The sequence below is a fragment of the Cylas formicarius genome, unplaced genomic scaffold (assembly GCF_029955315.1).
Source record: "Cylas formicarius isolate icCylForm1 unplaced genomic scaffold, icCylForm1.1 PGA_scaffold_10__41_contigs__length_53128322, whole genome shotgun sequence".
NCBI lineage: Eukaryota > Metazoa > Arthropoda > Insecta > Coleoptera > Brentidae > Cylas > Cylas formicarius.
Genome location: NW_026844214.1, coordinates 22,265,085 through 22,283,670, shown reverse-complemented (window position 1 = coordinate 22,283,670; position 18,586 = coordinate 22,265,085). Strand labels below are relative to the sequence as shown.

At 34.1% G+C, this 18,586-nt stretch overlaps 1 protein-coding gene across 3 annotated transcripts in view; it reads left to right on the top strand.

Moving 5' to 3' along the window:
* LOC132703789 (sodium channel protein 60E-like) overlaps positions 1-18,586 on the top strand; it is a 192,846-nt gene that overhangs the window by 166,779 nt on the left and 7,481 nt on the right. For all 3 annotated transcript variants that reach the window (XR_009619148.1, XM_060673274.1, XM_060673266.1), the window contains exons 19-31: positions 5,768-5,939; positions 7,468-7,753; positions 7,808-8,123; positions 8,182-8,457; positions 9,279-9,383; positions 9,442-9,633; positions 11,326-11,614; positions 11,675-11,868; positions 13,947-14,088; positions 14,146-14,479; positions 14,537-14,756; positions 16,650-16,789; positions 17,929-18,386. Coding sequence is in view for 2 of the 3 variants with exons in the window: in XM_060673274.1 (XP_060529257.1) it covers positions 5,768-5,939; positions 7,468-7,753; positions 7,808-8,123; positions 8,182-8,457; positions 9,279-9,383; positions 9,442-9,633; positions 11,326-11,614; positions 11,675-11,868; positions 13,947-14,088; positions 14,146-14,479; positions 14,537-14,756; positions 16,650-16,789; positions 17,929-18,386 (3,124 nt within the window). In the remaining variant the exon portion in view is untranslated. The remainder of the gene's footprint in view (positions 1-5,767; positions 5,940-7,467; positions 7,754-7,807; positions 8,124-8,181; positions 8,458-9,278; positions 9,384-9,441; positions 9,634-11,325; positions 11,615-11,674; positions 11,869-13,946; positions 14,089-14,145; positions 14,480-14,536; positions 14,757-16,649; positions 16,790-17,928; positions 18,387-18,586) is intronic.

The following is an 18,586-nucleotide window of genomic DNA, read 5'->3' as shown; positions in this document are numbered from 1 at the left end:
AACCTCACCAAACACGGTTTATTCTGCAAAAAAGCTTGAACCCAGAAAATACGTTGTTTTCCAAATTTGCATCATTAAAAAAAAAAGGATATTTCGCTATAGTTCAGTAACAGCACCAAATCAGATCACCTGGAAAAATATGTTCTTACACAAATCCAGCAAGTGCAAAAGCTCCTGATCCGACTGACACCGTCAAGAGGGCGACGGTGGCGACATCGTTGGACCATATAGCTACACAGGTCATGCAAACTGTTTGAGCTATAAAGCCAAATCCATTAAATATCCGCCTTACGGATAAACGACTAAGTATGTTCTTGGATAATAACCAATCCGATAAATATCCGGAAAACTGGATCATTATCGCCATGGCAATGTACGGGAGCGAACTCAAGAATCCCGACTTGCCCAGATCGTATTTGTAAATATCTGAAATCGGTTCCAATGTTTAAAAAATTACGTTTACCAGATTTACCCGATATGCCTCATCACCATTAAGATACATTGGTAGCTGTGTCAGCAACGTGTAAAATCCCCACGTTTCGCTAAAATTCGCTACAGCTATCGCCATCACCGCTTTTGAAGTCAATATAGATTTCCACGGTACAGACTTCTTCAGACTTCCATCGCAGTTGGTGTCCCTCAAGGATTCCTGAATATACAGCAATTCGGATTGAGTGATTCGTGAATCTTGTTCTGGAGAATCCGTTACTATCCACATCCAAATGATGTACCATGCCAATGCAAAAACGCCTATAAAAGTGTTTTTTAAATTGTATAAAATTTTGTGGGGTTGACGCACCGAAGAAATAAAAGATGCTCTTCCATCCGAATGCTTCCGACAAGTAGGCACTGAGCGGCATGGCAACCACATTCCCCACATAACTTCCCGAATAGGCTATCATCGTTATCCGGTTTCTTTCCAATGGTGGAGTCCATCTGGCCCATATTGCGTGTAGACTTGGATAGGTGACTCCCTATGAAGACGAATTATGTAAACTGCAGCTACACTGACAAAGCATTTTAAGCAATTCAGCTTCTTTTGATGCTGAACTGAATAATATTAAGCTTTGCACCTGGCGTTCTTTGCAAGCAAATTCACGGTTGACTGCGCCCAACTGTATTGAAGAGCTGGTATATAAGCATAATTATTTAAGCAATTTATTGAGTTAACCCAAATGTTGTGTAATATTAAACGAAATCAAGATAATGGAATGTCTTTTAGTTTCAACGGATGATATCAATGCTGAACTTGGATTTAAGAAAAGCGTAAGAAGAACTGTCGTCAATTACATAAATAACATAAATACAAAAATTGTTTACTTCTACATCGTCTTTCACTATACCTATTTTTAACGGTTTTATTATTATTTAGCATTTTCTATCAAAATTCAATCAAATCCCAAAGTTAAATCTATTTGACAATGAAAGTCCCCATTCAGGTCACCCGATTTGTAGCCCTTGGATTTTTCAATCTATGGACTGGTAAAAACTAGATGTGGGATGTCAAACGACTGATCAGGTCAATTATGCAAAAATATTAGTCAGACTTTATTCCTTGCTTGAACCAAACCCATATACAAGCAATTATCATTGTACTGATTTCGTTTTCATTTGGATGTCTTGTTTCTTGTGTTTCAAGTTTTTGAACTCTTTCATTGATAATTACGCTCTAAAAAAAATTCGTATTTGTATTTTTTTAAACAACCGAACTTTGCTCCCTTTTCTTTCTAAACAACGTTTTCCCAGAACATTTAACGAACAAGATCTAGGCATATTTTGAGAAAATGCTGTGGTAAAATTCAAACTTATTGAGGATCTGTCAGCAGCCATGTTGGTTGTTGAATGAGGCAGGGTCATTGGTTAAAAACGAGATTTTAAATCTCACTCATGCGCATGTTAAATAAACGCTTACTTATACCTACAAGCAATTTGAAGCTTAGAAAAATTTGCGTATGACCAGAGATAATAAGCTGTATTCGATTTATTTATAACTGTATTTCATGTATTCTTTGTGCAGACTAAAGTTAACACTGAGATAGGTAGCGGTAAATAATGCTTATACAAATGTCGTTTACTACACATTGACATAAATGTATAGGTAAATTTCGAATTTTGCGAAATAGTTTTCGTATACCCGGTATACTTCCGGTATATAGTTCCAGAACAAGGATTGACGCTCAGATATGCCTTGAATTTTCCAACGAAATTGCCTCGTATATCTAGAACCAAGAATGGATTTATGCTGTGGGCTATTTGTTTTCCAGCCTTTTGTCGCAGGACAATATTTAACTTTGGTTCCCAAGAATCCGTACAGTTATATATGCAGATAAGTTTTTCAATTCAAATTTTCGTACTAGCGCAACAATTTATACTGAACGTTTGATTTTCTTTTAACATAGGTTTCCATCTTTTTGTATCGATATCGTTCGAAATGCAATTTCATTTTCAGCATAAATAGCTTTGTGTTTGGGGGTACATAGTCGATGAAAGATCGCCTGACTGACATAAAAATTTTGTATTTAATTGCATAAGACCCAGAAATATTTTAGAAAAATGATTTCCTTTGACATTGGTATTGGTATTTCGTTCTTGGTACCGCTACCACCCATACTGGAAATGTTCTCAATATACTGTAAACTAACCATATGTAATCCTAAGAAACTAATTTTGACCTTTTCTTTTTAAAAATTAAAATTAATGTGCTAGGAGGTTCGTACCAAAACATATTCATTTGCTTTTTTTAAGTCTATTCTTCGTACACTTCTAAGATAACTTAATAATGTTGGTAACTTGATGACATTATGCATCTTTAACTCATTTTTCCTATCATAAACCTTTAATACTTCAAAATTAAGTCAAATTGAAAAATATGATGTCATGTTGATTCAGTTTTCCAAGACGAGTGATGCAATGAAATTAAATACATATTCATGGTGCTGGTTTTATGGTTAAAAATAATTCCACTTTTCCAGACAAGATTTGCATCTTAAGACATTTTATATTTTTCAACTTTTATCCACAGAACACATTGGGGTTCGGATACTTACCTATTAAACTGACAATATTTATTATATTAAAGGATATTGATAGTTTATGTTAAACTTATTTATTTGTTTATCTATTTTAGCAGCTGCAAGAAGTCACATCCTATGTAATTCTACTGAAGCTATTGTAAACATACCTCGAATATTCCTTCGCTAATTCTTACAATCAAAAGCAAGTAAACGCTGTAGGCTGCCGCCATCGGTGTGAACAATGACAGCAGGGCAGTCGCTGCGATTCCGGTCCCAAAAACTATTTTCCCACCGAATTTGGCGCCAATGTAGCCGCCAATAAGTTGGGTGGTTATGTAGCCATAGAAAAATGAACTAAGAACGTATCCTTTGATTTCACTCCCCCAATCAAATTCTGGCCCCTAAGCAATTCACAAAAAAATTAACTTGGAATCGAGTTCGAGACCGCATCTTACCAGATTTTGTTCTGTGCCGTTTTCCAATGTAATGTATCGGTCCTGAATCATAGCCACTATGGCAATGCTTAAGTTAGCTCTAAGTGAATATACATTAAAGAAACCGAAGAAAGCCAAAATTGCCAGTACGTATCGCCTCTTCTGCCAAAACTTCCAGGTTTCGTGCCTTCGGAATTCACTAGCAAAAATTATGCAATTATGGTCTGTTTCTAAATGGTGCGGAGTAATAAAACAAGGGACTCCGTTGAGTAGGACCACTATTTCAGATAGGTAACGACCATGATAAATACTTCCAGTTACGTATTCTTTAGTATGTGGTGAACATTTATAGAGTCAGCAATAATTAAGATATAATAAGAACGATGACTATACAATGGATATTCTTTCCAATAAAAAGAATCTGTAATAATTATCCCTTATCAGTGAACAACCAGACATTGTCAATAATAAAAGATAACTACTGACATTGAAAACACTACTGTACAGAACAAGAAATACAGGTCAAAATAAGTTCACGAAGATCAGCAACTCATTGATGTGGACTCAAAATATGCGATTCGAGAAAAAGTTCTATTTTTCCCTTTAAAAAGAAAATACATACCCTAGACGGAATGTTGATGGAGCTTGTAGTACAACAGGATTGTACAATCAGTAGAAAACTACTATGGAGAACCTTGTAGGGTATGAATTTTGCCTAGGAAAAGCGTAACCGTTAAATCATTTTACTTGAAAGCGATGAAGTATATATGAAGTATACAAATTATAAAACAGAACCGCATAAAGCAGAATAATATTTTATATCTTGGTGACTTGTGGATTAATGAAGCTTATGTGGAATGTGCAATCACAAAAATAGTTGTAATTTTCATGCTCTGATGGATGGTTGGTCGAATAATATTAAAAGATCATCGGAAAAAAGGTCTTGGAAGCGGAGCCGGATTTCTAAAGAAACAACGAACATGGATTACTTCTCTCGAACTGGAAATTATCACGACAACATGGAAGTCCATGTTTTCAAATATTACCCTAGAGAAATGGCGACATATCTTTCAACTTGACTCAGCAGTGGTCATGGATAATAATAATAATAAGAAGAATGTTTGAATAAAATACAACTATTAGTTATGTAGAACTTTGTCAACCCAAAATCAATTCTAAATAGAAAAACACATTTTTTGATTGGCTTTTGATAGGCAGAGCCAATCAATGTAGAATTAATTTGTGCATTACACAATACATTAATCTACAGGATATCGCATTTAAATAAAGACTGTTTTACAGTTTTGAAAATAATGTTATAAGTTGGTAAATTTTGGACACTTTATAATAAATCAATCAACTCTCAATATCAATTTCGAAAAGAAGATTCTTGTGTTTTGGTTTATTATGCAGACGATTACTACGAGTCAAAAAATAGTGTAAGAAAGTAGTTTTTCATTAATATTGGAATAACCAAGTTATCAAATAAACTGTTGGGATTAAATACACGTAAACCTCTAGGAACCTACTAGGAAATTGTCTCATAAATGCAAAAATTAATTGACATATAGGATGTTGCACTTAAAATATGGAAGTGAGGTACTGTGAAATATGAGAAGCCCTGTATAATAGCAACTATTTTTATTGCACGCGCCACATTCAAACCAATAAGTTTTGTATTTAATTTTTGTTATAATTACACTGTATGTACCTAAGATTTTAATGATCCATAAAATAATAAATTTAATGTAATACATTTTACATTATATATATATATATATATATATATATATATATATATATATATATATATATATATATATATATATATATATATATATATATATATATATATATATATATATATATATATATATATATATATATATATGTACACAGGCGTCTCTGTTTTGACGAGCATTATTTTTATCTAAATTTTTATAAATCAAAATTATTTTGACATAAACTGAGGAAGCTGCTACTTATTTGCTTACTTACTTAACTTTGTTGTTCTCTGAAGCATTTTCTCTATTAACGTGGTTAGTTTGAACAACCATCCTCGTGTGTAAAACACTTGTGATATAATGTACCTACATGATTTTCGGTAAAAACTACCTAATCTACCAAATGATTTAAAGGATTACAAACTCAAAGATAATTCGAAACCTAACGTGTCTACCCATTCAACGATGTGACCTGATATCAAATCTGACAATAAAAAGAATTATTTCAGAGATTTATCGTAGACACTTTATTACTTAGACTGTAGTTGATACATATAGGGTGTCACAGGCAAATGTTTACACTTTGTAATTGTAGGAGGTGCTCGCGCCAGGAGAAGGTAATGTTCTTCTAAACAAGCACTACGCCATTGTTCTAAACACCGGGTCAGAAAGTTCAGGAGATCCCGCTTCTGACATTAAGAAAACGTCGGAAATGAAACATTTGCGGAACATGTCCTCTGGAAGGGGTACTACAAACAGCAGCAGAGGTGAGTGTGGGTGTTCACTATCTCGCATGCACGTTATTAATAGGTAAATGGGAAATGTAATTCACAAAACTAAATTATTATGGTCTTCACTTTTGAAATAACGGTTTATTTGCAATTTTCCATGGTTACAACATTGTATTCTGTTTGATGGGCAATATTGAATATAATGTGTTAAATTCTGGTGCTAAAAGATGTAAGTATGATATACTGGGTTTAAAGTTTCAAATTTTCCAGATCGAGGCGTTTCGTTCATAATTTTATAATAATGTATGCCACATTACTCGCAAGTTCATTAGTTGTAACAAGTACGTTAATCAGAAAATAGTAAAATAATTGCGCTAGAGATGACGAAGGCTTCATTTAAATTCGTTTTATAAATCAGGTTTAAGCTACATAATTTGCAGGACGGAGTATATATGCTTACGTATGTTTATAATATTTTGTAGGTTGATTGCCTGCTTGAAGTGTCCCTGTCAGTTTACAAATAACCAAACTGTGTTGCCACTTTTTTACGAAATACCTGTTATAATTGAAAACATTAGATAAATGTTTCCTTATTCAATTTTTTGCAACAGCCTTTAAAACCATTTTTCGAAGCTGCGCCAATTAAGGTAGATATTACAGATGGAAATAAGTATTCATAACCTCTTACCTCAGAAACTAAAAACGCTAAAAAAAAAGTGAAATAGATTTTTTTATCTTTTTTTTTTTAATTATATCTTTATTTTTCACATATGTGCGTGTTGTTCCATTCATTTAACATTTTTCTATAGTCATAATGCTATAATACGCCTGTTAGGATTTGTCACTTGTTGGTCATGATGTGCTGTGGGGTTAGAAACTTGTAACACTGAAGGAGTCATGGGAACGTTTACGTTAATTTTTTGATTTTATTTATTTATTTTTGAATTTGTAATGTTATAGTTACAGATTATGTAAATATTTATAAACTTCCTTATATTGTGGATTTTTGTCTTTAATATTCTGTTGAGGTTAAAGCAATATTTATTTATTTTTGTTTTTAATATAAGGATTATTACTTAAATTACTTAAATCAATGACAGAAAACTTATGTCAAACTGACATGTAAATTTAGAAGTAATTTTATTCATATTAGATAAATTTAGATCAAAATAAATTGTACCCAAATGTTGTTTTGAAATTGCTTGCTGTTAATGTTTTGAATTCAAAAACTATAATAATAATTATGATTATGAATGCAAGTTATAGTTTTAAAAAATGTCTACTTTTTCAACTAAAGGAAAAATAAGTGAGTGCTTGTAAAGCAAAAATTAAAATAGATATACTAAAAAAACTGTTGCAAGCGCTGTTAAAAAATTTGTATGTTTCAAGGGTGCCGCCCAAAGATCACATGTACAGTACAATATCTTATCTTATTCGGTAAAAGTTAATTTAAAAAAAAGGTTTCCTTTTTCTCAACGTATTTCTTGATCGTTAGAAATAATGGAACAAGAAGACAACGTTCCTGGTCCCTTGATTCGACCAAGCGAAAATTGTATTCTTTCAGAAACTGACAATAGCGAAATGGTGGATACGAAGACCAAATTTCTCTCGTCTACAGAGTCTGAGCCGAAACCAGAAACGACGTTGACCAGCCAAAAAGAAAAATGCGAGGTCACGAACGCGAAACCATGGCAAACATTGGTTTCGTACGTTGACGAATTAACGTTGGGTGGCAGGAGAAACTCCAAAGGGCAATTCGTGGACGGCCTTCAAGGCAGCTTTCCCGGATTCGGAAAGCGGAAAGCACCGAAGGTTCCACCAAATTGTTTCCCTCGGCATTTCTATCAAAAGTATGACGAGATCTGGTGTGCGTTGATCCTTGCTCATTGATTTATGCCGTTTAGGTGTCCTTGTATTGATAGATGCTCCAAGTCCAAATTCGGAACCAAATGGATGAACTTTCGGAGCCTTGTAGTGGGCATCGTCGATACATCAGCATTCGAGTGGTTCATTTTGGTGCTGATATTCGCGTCTAGCGTGACGCTGTGCTTCGAGGATATTCATTTAGATGAAAGTCCCGATTTGAAAATGGTCCTCTACTGGACTAACTTGGCCTTTTCAGTAATTTTTATTATAGAAATGTTTTTCAAGTGGATCGCGTTAGGATTCTATAAGTACTTTACCAGTTTTTGGACGTTGTTGGATTTTTTAATCGTTTTCGTATGTATAACGGAGAGTCCTTAATTAGATACTTGTCGGCATATTGAATTTCTTTAAGGTGTCGTTATTTAGTCTACTAATAGAAGAAAATGAAAATCTACGGGTCCTCCGTTCGCTGAGAACCTTAAGAGCCTTAAGACCTTTAAGAGCAATAAGTCGATGGCAAGGCATGAGGATAGTGGTGAATGCCCTCATGTACGCTATACCGAGTATCTTCAATGTGTTATTAGTTTGTTTGGTGTTTTGGTTGATATTCTCCATTATGGGTGTCCAGTTCTTTAGTGGGAAATTTTATAAATGCGTTGACGAGGAAGGTGAACGGTTAGATGTAGAAGTGAGTAATTTCGCTGACTTGTTATTTCGATAGGATTAGTATACTGTAAAAAGTCCATCAAGAGTCGATTTTAATAAATTAATATAGAGGATTAAAAATTCTGTTTAGGAATTGACTTGATATTTCTTATCCATTTTTAAAATAACCAAATTAATACTGGTTCCTGGACAGTTCGAGGGTTCTCTCTCTCTCTCTCTCTCTCTCTCTCTCTCTCTCTCTCTAATAAATATTTTTAAAAAATCAAATTCATTGATTTTCCCTATTTTCCCATTTTTAGTATATAATAAAATAATAAAGATCAATTAACGTATTTGTGAAAATGAAATATTTAGAGAATTGTAGATATAGATTTAATAGTTTAGGTATTATGACTGTCCACGCAGTGTGTTGAAAACATATTTTAGAACCAGCTACCAAGTATCATTTTTGTGACAGGCACCCAAATTTGGTTTTCGTGGTTCACTCGATTTCCCATTTCACTTTCACTTTGACATTGGATAATACATTTAATGTTCTTTTAATACAAAAACATTCGAATGGCACTGAAGATTTTGAAGACATATTTGGGTGTTTTTCATACAACTGCGGTGAAGTTTGGAAAACCTCGGAGATATTTTTTTCCAAAACGGAATTTCAATGTACAGTTGTTTAAATAAGTATTTGGTATCAACTCGTTGCTAATTTTTTTTACGTTGTGTTTTCTGGTAATTTTCAAACATAATCATCGTTATGGTTAAAGGAAGTTCTCCTTGTTAAAAAATGTGTGCTAACAAATTTTTTGTGTGAAATCTTTGCGATAGGCACAACAAAGTCTGTTTCAGATTGTAAATACAAAATGGGACTGTGATAGATTAAATTATACGTGGATTAATTCCAAAATTTCGTTTGACCACGTAGGTATAGCTTACCTCGCTTTATTTCAAGTGGTAAGTACAGCACAATACGTGCAAACTGCATCGGCTGTATCTGCGTCCACCGTTTCAGGCCACCTTCGAGGGATGGATGGAAATAATGGCAGACGCGGTGGATGCTCGCGGCGTGAACATGCAACCCAAAAGGGAGGCCAACTTGTACGCCTATATTTATTTTGTAATATTCATAGTCTGCGGCTCGTTCTTCACCCTGAACTTGTTTATAGGGGTGATCATAGATAATTTTAACATGTTAAAAAAGAAGGTGAGCTTCAATTATCATTCTGTAAGTCCGAGCAGCACATGGCTTTACAATCAAGTGATATCCTAATATTTACCGAGGCAGATATGTTTATTTAATGCGAATTAAATACTTCTACACGTTTAATAGGACTACTAAAAAGTAATTCATCGGAAACCCCTAATGATGGCATCTATACCAAAACCTAGAAAAATAATGCAATTATATACTATTTAATATCAAAAGTAATGCCAAAACAGTTTTTAAAGAAGGGGCCACGTCGCGTCTCTGTGGGACCACGTTTTCAGAACAATCTTACATCTGGTTTTCAATAAATGTCTATTTTGCCATGTGAATTATCCTGTTCATGTTGTAACTTAACTCATAATCTCATAATATTCGCATTTATTGCAGAACATGTTGCAAAAACAATATGTTTTTTAAGAAAAATCATAATTTTGCCAAGGTAAATTTTGTTGCAAAATCAGATAACAATTATTGATTGGACGTTTCTTTTGAAATTTACTGAAGTGAGTAAATTCCACAGAATTGTTTCCACACTGTTGTATCAAAACGGACATAGATATCCCAAGTGGTACACAAATGAAATTATAAGTATTATAGATAGGAATGGTAGACAGCTGTAAACTCAAAGAAAAGAGTAAATGTAATATATAGGGATATTTCAAAAGCCTACGGGTTGAATAAATCGTAACATATTACTAAAGCAATTTGGTAGTTTTGGAATTACTTCGGATCTTGTAAATTTATTTGTATCTTACCTTCAACAGCATGAAAATTTTGTGGTTTTTAAAAGTCTGGTGTTTTTTGATCCACAAGAACATTTTTCCTAAGGGTCTCCGTTCAATAGCTCATTATATTTTGGGTTTCCTAGCGGACTGTATTTATTCCTTTCTTTTGTATAGTGATTTTTTGAAATGGACTACTTATTGGCTACAATACCATTTATATGTTACTGCTGCCACTGTTTTTCCTAGAGAGTTATGCGAAAAATGGCGACTACAATCAGGTTCTGATATCTCAGTATATCGACTCATCGTATAGCGATAGATATGGAGCTCAAAAATTTGTCATCAGCAATGAACCACACGAAAAAGTTAAAATTGAAAGAGTTGTGGAAAATGAATTGTGGTTGTGAAATATGCATCTTGCAGCTGGGATAATAAAAGTATTGTTCCCTAATAACAGAAATCCCTATTATAAATAACTATAATCAATGAATACTACACGCTAAGGAAATCTTAAATCGTGAAGAAAGATCGTCATTAAAAATAAATTACAGCACAATGCTGCTAAACTTAAAATGCTTGCTTACTTAAGAAACGAAAACAATTTTTCCCATACCTACTGAGTTGGTGAAGTACAAACACTGTGTAGGCTCTATCTGAGATCTAGAATCCCTTTTATGAGAGTCAAGTGGTAAGTGTTTCTTGAGTATTTAAAAAGTAATATGCTTATCCATAACAGAACCTTAAACAAACATTTCAGTAATAAGAGGTAGTTTTGGAACATAGTTTACCTAACATGTTGGTGTTTCTCAATATATAGTTTGTCCTATTCCGAATAATTTGGCTCTGTAATTTAAAAATTAATAATAAGCTTATAATTAATTTTTCGAAAAATTTATTCTCGTGGAACAAAGGTGCTGCTCGGGCTATGAATTTAAATCAATTCATTAAATATGTGTTTATTTAGTACGAAGGAGGGGTATTAGAGATGTTTCTCACCGAAAGCCAGAAGCATTATTATACAGCGATGAAAAAGCTGGGCAGGAAAAAACCCCAGAAAGTGATCAAACGACCAATGAACCGATTTTTAGCGATGTTTTACGACTTATCGAATTCAAGGCGCTTCGAAATAGCAATATTCGTTTTAATTTTTCTAAACATGCTCACGATGGGCATTGAGCATTACGGGCAACCGCATGCTATATTTTTTGTGTTAGAAGTTAGCAATGCTTTTTTTACGACCGTTTTCGGCTTAGGTAAGGCACAAGTCCGCATAGCGTCTGTCATTGCTGAAGCTGGTATTAATATTGTTTCAGAGGCCATTGTTAAAATTATAGGATTAAGGTACCATTACTTCACAGTGCCATGGAACGTGTTCGATTTTTTGTTGGTATTGGCTTCGATACTCGGAATTCTCATGGAAGATATCATGATCGATTTTCCGGTATCTCCTACCCTGCTGAGGGTTGTCAGGGTGTTTAGGATAGGACGAATTCTTCGACTGATTAAAGTAAGTAGACAATTATTTGATTCCAAAATTTGAATCCAGATCTGAGTATTGCAAAAATTATATAGTGAAAATACCTTCGGCCGTTAGCGAAATTAAGTTAAAAAATTAAATCATTTTTTATGTTGATTTTATTTTGATTTTGGTGTTCCAGTTTTCTTCACCATCATCAACTTTATTTTATATGGTCGCCATATTGGATTTTTGATTTTTTAAACTAAGCATCTTTCCTTAGATCCAATAGCGAAACGTCGTTCGTTTTGCCCCAAATAGACTAAATTTTGAGTGGTAAGATATAAAAACCTATGACAAAGTCTGGGACAGATAATAAAAACCAAGACTTCCTAAGGTCCCTGTACTAACAGCTGACATTTTAGTTAGTGAGTTATTAGTCTCTTTCAAAAATATATGCTGGGCATTTTTAGTTAGGAGTTGTCCATGTTTTTTAACCTTTTGAGTAACACTTTTTGAAACTCGCTGACTTTATGAATTATCCGACTTTCCATAAACAGTTAGGAAGGGTACAAATATAATTCTTTGAATGAATATATCAAATTAAAAGCATCATTCAGCATGACGTTTCGGTTTAAAAATGGCTAAAATTAATAAAAAGTACGAAAAAATTTTGATGGAAGGCACGAGTTTGTTTCGGTAAGAGCGAAGGACAGCGGAGCACAGCAGAGCGAATGCTAAGTAAAATCTACCGAAAATATTCAATCACTTCCTAACCAGCGTACCTAAAGTAATTTCGTTTTTTAGGGTAAATAATAAAAAAAATGAAAATAGAAAAAAAAAACACTGTTAAAAATATCAAAAATCGCTCGTATTCATACTTTACTTTTAATACATAGATAGAACTCAGCAATGTGGTCAAAATGCGAAAAAAAGTTTCGTTTCTTGTCAAACAAATGTAGTGTTTGGTTTCCCACACTGTACAATGAATCCTTCCAAATTTTAAAAACTTTAATAACAAAATGAGCGTCCATAAGCCGAAATTCATGTCCACATATCTTTTTTCGTTTTGCAGATAAAGATTTTTGAAAACACGTAACTGTTTTTGTTTGTTCCGCAGTTTAATTTCATACCCATGGAAATCTTATAGACGCAATAAATGAATAAACTCAATCAAAAAGAAACCTATGAAAAATAATACATAGAAAAAACATGATTTTTGATTTCCTGCACCCCGTGTAGCGCGTCTTATGCAAAACAACCAAATTAATTATATCTGATAATCCATCCGCCCATATTCTTTTTCAAGAAACCACTTTCAAGTAAAAATACGTGAACGTAGCTTGTTTTTTGGTTACATTCGAGCCCCTATAAATTAAAATACACCCCGGTTCTTCGGCTTGGAAGGTGACAATCTTTGACAATACATTTCTTCTTTGATTTAAATAGTATGGGAGTATTACTATTACCAAACAAGGTTTAATTAGCGGCATATTTGGACCGATGACCTCCAAAGCCTCGAGGTCAGAATTTCTGGAATACAAACAATCAACTAATATTGAACAAAATGAACAACATGATCAACAATTATTATTTTCGCTATTTCAATTCCTAGGAGGTTAAGACTTTAAGGATTGTGCACAATTGCGCTTAGTAATTCCAATTTTTCAATCTTTTGACGTTCTTCCCAAGAACTTTTCTGCAATTCACCACACACGCGGAAAGTGATGCTCGTCTTGATCGTTTATCAAACACTTGCCTATCGGTTTGCAATATTGACAGTGCGAGCCGATTGATTCGTCTTGGGAACTTTTATAAGCCAGTCGAAGGAGACCAACATTGGTAATTCAATTTTGTTAGTAAATAAATATCGAGAGATGGGTTATTTTATACTGATATTTGATGTTTATTTGTTTACACACCATTTCATCTGGTTATCGAGATTCTTACTATTATTTCATCTCCACTTTCTGAAATTCCGGCGATAATATCCAGATCTTTCATGACTACTCAGAAGGTCTCGTCCTGCAACGCAAGTACTTGAAAGGAGTGAATATGTTGTTTTAAAGCATTTATAGAACTCAGCTTTATCATGCCCACCATTACTTGCTTAATGCTTCTATTTGTAGGCAGCCAAGGGTATCAGAAAGCTCCTCTTCGCATTGGTAGTGTCATTGCCAGCCTTGTTTAATATCGGTGCTCTTTTGGCGTTGATCACCTTCATCTACGCTATCATAGGGATGTTTCTATTTGGCCACGTGCGTCAACAAGGTAACCCCTCACGTTATTTCACGTTCAAATAGTATTCTGTAGCTGCTTACCGTTTAGGTGCGCTCGACGACATGGTCAATTTCGAAACATTCGGTAGGTCCATGCATCTTCTTTTTCGGCTAATTACGTCCGCTGGCTGGAACGACGTTCTCGAATCCCTTATGATCGAGTACCCAGACTGCGATCCTCACTACAAGAACCAAACCAACGGGGATTGCGGCTACCCACTGTTGGCCATCATTTACTTCACCAGTTTTATTATCATCAATTATATGATCGTAATCAACATGTACATAGCAATAATTTTAGAAAACTTCAATCAGGCGCATCAGGAAGAAGAAATCGGCATTGTGGAGGACGATCTAGAAATGTTTTATATTAGATGGAGCAAGTAAGTAGCAACGAACTAATTTGAGAATCAATGCAAAAATATTTGCTTAATTCTCAGGTATGATCCACACGCTACTCAATTTATAAGATTCTCTCAGCTGTCTGACTTCATTGCGTCGTTGGATCCTCCTCTAGGTATATCCAAGCCCAACACGGTCGCTTTGGTTAGTTTTAATCTACCGATAGCGAAGGGGAACAGGATACACTGTTTAGATATTTTGCACGCACTCGTTAAACATGTTCTGGGGCACGTTGAGGAGACTGATACGTTCCGGCAGGTAAGAATTATAATATCTAGTGAAAAAACTGAGGTTTTTAAAATCGTTAAAAAATCTAAAAAGGGAGATGGAGGTTTTAAGTTTTCTATACTAGCATCTTTACAAAATAGTATAAAGTTATAGTATAAGTAATAATAAAGTAAGTCGCTTCCTCTTTACTTTTTGAATGTTTGGTAAAAAAAAAATTATAGTTTCTTATAGGGCAACCAACAGAGCAATTTATTTAAACTACAGAGTGTCTTTTGGACAAAGCGACGAAAATATTTTATGGCCATATTTACATTGCAAATAATATTATTTCACAAAAAAATTAAGCCAGTTTGCGTCGTAGCGCCACCTACAGTGTGGATATTGTTAAGATTAGCCGAAACAGTAACAAGCATTTTGTTTTGCTTCAAGAAATAAAAACAGGGGAATGGTAGGGGGGTACTCTATAGAAGGAGTGTGTACCACTTATAAATATTGTTATTTATTAAAAATTTATCAGATAAAAGTAATAATTACACGTAATTCTAATTGTAACACGTGTAAATTAAATGTCGCTCCATTACAATGAAAGTACCACCATAGAAAGGCCGTTTTCTAATCGATTTAGAAAAGTTATTTAGTCATAGACTGTGCTTCAAAATAAATGCCAAAAAGTTAAGGGTTGTTTGAAATAAATGGTAGTTTGCTACATCAACCCCTGGTCAAAAGTCAAACATTAGAGACATTGCGCGGAAAATGAAAATATATAGAACAATCAAATATTATGAAAGTATTACTATTATAAAAACACATTTTAGCACTTTTTTAAAATGAGTGAAATGGATTGACTACCCCTACCATTCTTCTTAACTAAATTTAAAGAGGAACTTACGCAACGACATGGAATAAAAATAAAGTTTAGTACACCGGTTTATTAGAAACTTTTTTGTCTCTTGCATTGTTTGCAGAATACTTACACAGTTTTCAGTTAAAAAAATAAAATATAAAGGATTGCACGCATTGCAACCAAGACACCAAAATACAAAAATAGATTTTATAGGATACGTGCACTTAGGCTTCCAAGAAACTTCCGTTTGCACGCCCGCACATAAAATATATATCTTCCACTTCTGCATTAGTGTAATTCACCATTATTGAATTAAAACCGAAATTAAAACTTTTATTAATGAACAATTAACGGATTAGATACGAAATTTTTGATTAAATTATTATTTTGAGTTCATACTAACTGAACAATGTCAAATGAAGCATAATTTATTTTGTCAGTTGAAAAAAAGGTATTCATTAACATCCAAGTTAAAATGACATATATTTCGGAAATAATTTAATTATAATTTTTTCGTCTGTTGGACGTAAATTAATTTAGCCTTTGACAATGTTATGCAAACATTTTGCTTGTTGGTTTTAAAACAATTACGTTGAAAAACAGGCACTAAATGGTTTTCGGTGTTATTTCTATTATGTCCACTACACCCCATTTTATAAAATTTAAACACAGAAAAATTAAACATAAGAGAAAAAATTACCCTTTGGCATTTTTTATTAACAGGTGCGCTGGAACTTTTGAAAAGTGCCGCTAATTTCAAAATCGAACTTGTGAGAAGTTTGATATGACTACTTAAGAACTTAAAAACTTCAAGAATTCCTAGTTTAAGTGGTGCAAATGTTTTTCTGGAATTTTTTCAATAGAATCTACGTAGGTCATATGAGGAGACAGAGGCGCAATACAATATTTCATACACAAATTAGCATTAATCTTGTTTAAAAAAAATTACCTGTCTATGTTCTAAGCTCATCCTGTTTAGCAGACAATACAGCCTCAAACATATACTGTCAAAAAACTTTAAAAAAAACTTATACTTAACGGTTTTCACCATGTCAAAATTTCAAATAATCATGTTTCAGTTGCAAGAACAGATGGACATCAAATTTAAGAAGCAATTCCCGACGCGAAAAGAACTGGAAATTGTTTCGTCTACTAGGTTATGGAAGAGGCAAGATAAGGCAGCGCGATTTATTCAAAAGACGTGGCGGGACTATCAAAAGTATGTATTCTCGATTTATTTTCGTAGGGAACGATTGGTTGAATGACGACAGTGTTGATTGTTTAAATGAAACTACTTCAGGTGTATGTAAAAGTAATTCTTGTACGGGCACGCTTCATACATAGAGTAATTTTAAAAGGACCAATAGCAGTGTGCAAAATTGCACGTACCCAAATTGTACGTATAACACATAAGTGTTCGTTGGCACTTCTAATCTGCAGCTTATGGTATTTTACATATGTAACTACTATGCAGTTTTTCGACTTATGATCACTCTGTATCATTTACTAATTAATTTAGGCGATTGTTCTAAATGAATCTAATTAATGACTTCTCATTGCTGACTAGTACCAAATATTCGCTAATTATTAAGAATTTTAAATGTGTAATATTTTTTCTTATAAATTGTTTAGAGACAATTTTAGTATTTTATACTTTTGTTGTCATTGTCTTTCGTTGTTAATAAATCGTACACTATAATATAAAGATTAGAAATGTTTAACTTTATACTTTATACGCACTCTACCCATACCCATAATGCGCAACTAAACAATCATTAGAATGACCATCACGTTTTCGCTAGGTCTAACGCAGTGAACTCGATCTAAAGTGCAATGGTAGCGGCGTGATTAAAAGGCAAATATTTCAGTAGTAAAGGGGATTTTTGCCTTTCTCTATTTTATAAAGCGATAAAATACTTACCGAAATATTATTCAATATTTCAATACTTCGTTATTCTAAAATAGTTATAAAACACCAAACCTCAAAAGGTAAAAGATATATTAAAAACCTATGCTTCTCTGCAACTAAACTTATTTGTGGATATGATTTGGACAGACAAGGAAGAAGTGTATAAATGCACAAAGACTCAACATTTGGGCGGCTCAGAGTCTTCGTTTATGCCGATCAATATTTTCACATCATTCGATAGTAGAATAATACTCTAGAAAATCCTCTCGTAATGTTTAAATTTAAAATAAGAATCCGAACGGTGTAATTTGTACAGAAATTGTCGTGTCCAATGGTAATGGTGGGTAGAGATTGAAAACTTTTAATCACTATAAAACAACAGAGCAACTAGACGTGACGAGATCACAGAAGATTTTATTAAAATAAAATTACTTTATTCTATTTGCTAGGCGGAAGAAGGAGAAGGCAGCTGAAGAAGTGGACGAAACCACTCAGACTTCCTCGCCCGGAGATTGGCGAGGCCGATTATCGGCTTTCCTTCACGTGCATCGTGGGTCCCGGGCCTCATCTCGCAAGTCCTCACGGGCCTCAGACGCTAGCGATCTCAGCGAGCTGGGTGGTCCGTGGTTAAACTTGCCCCTGCTGTTGCTCTCCAGCGCTGCCAATTTGCCCCCTGAGGACCTGGATTTGAGGCGCGAGTCCTCCGATGTCGTGAGCATCAAGGTGAGCCAGGCGACTCCGGACGCCGGCTCGCCGCCCAAAGGCGCAGTCACGCCGACGAACACGGGCTCGCGTCGCCGGAGTCTGTACAACTTTTTCCTGCGTCACCAGGACGCGATCGAGAAGCCGGATACCGTCAGTGCTGCAACTTCGCCGCTGACACCCAGAAGGGATTTTAAATTTCTGGGTGAGCGTTAAGTTAGGTTAAGTGTGTACTCAAAATGAGCTAAAAATGGCAGCCCAAAAAGTTCTAAATATTTTATTTTAAAGTTGTCGAGAACCTAAATTTTCTTACTAAAATTAAAATATTGTTATTCCATTTCTAATTATTTTTATTTAATAATTAAATATAAAAAAAATATCTTGAAATCAATTTGCAAGCTTCGC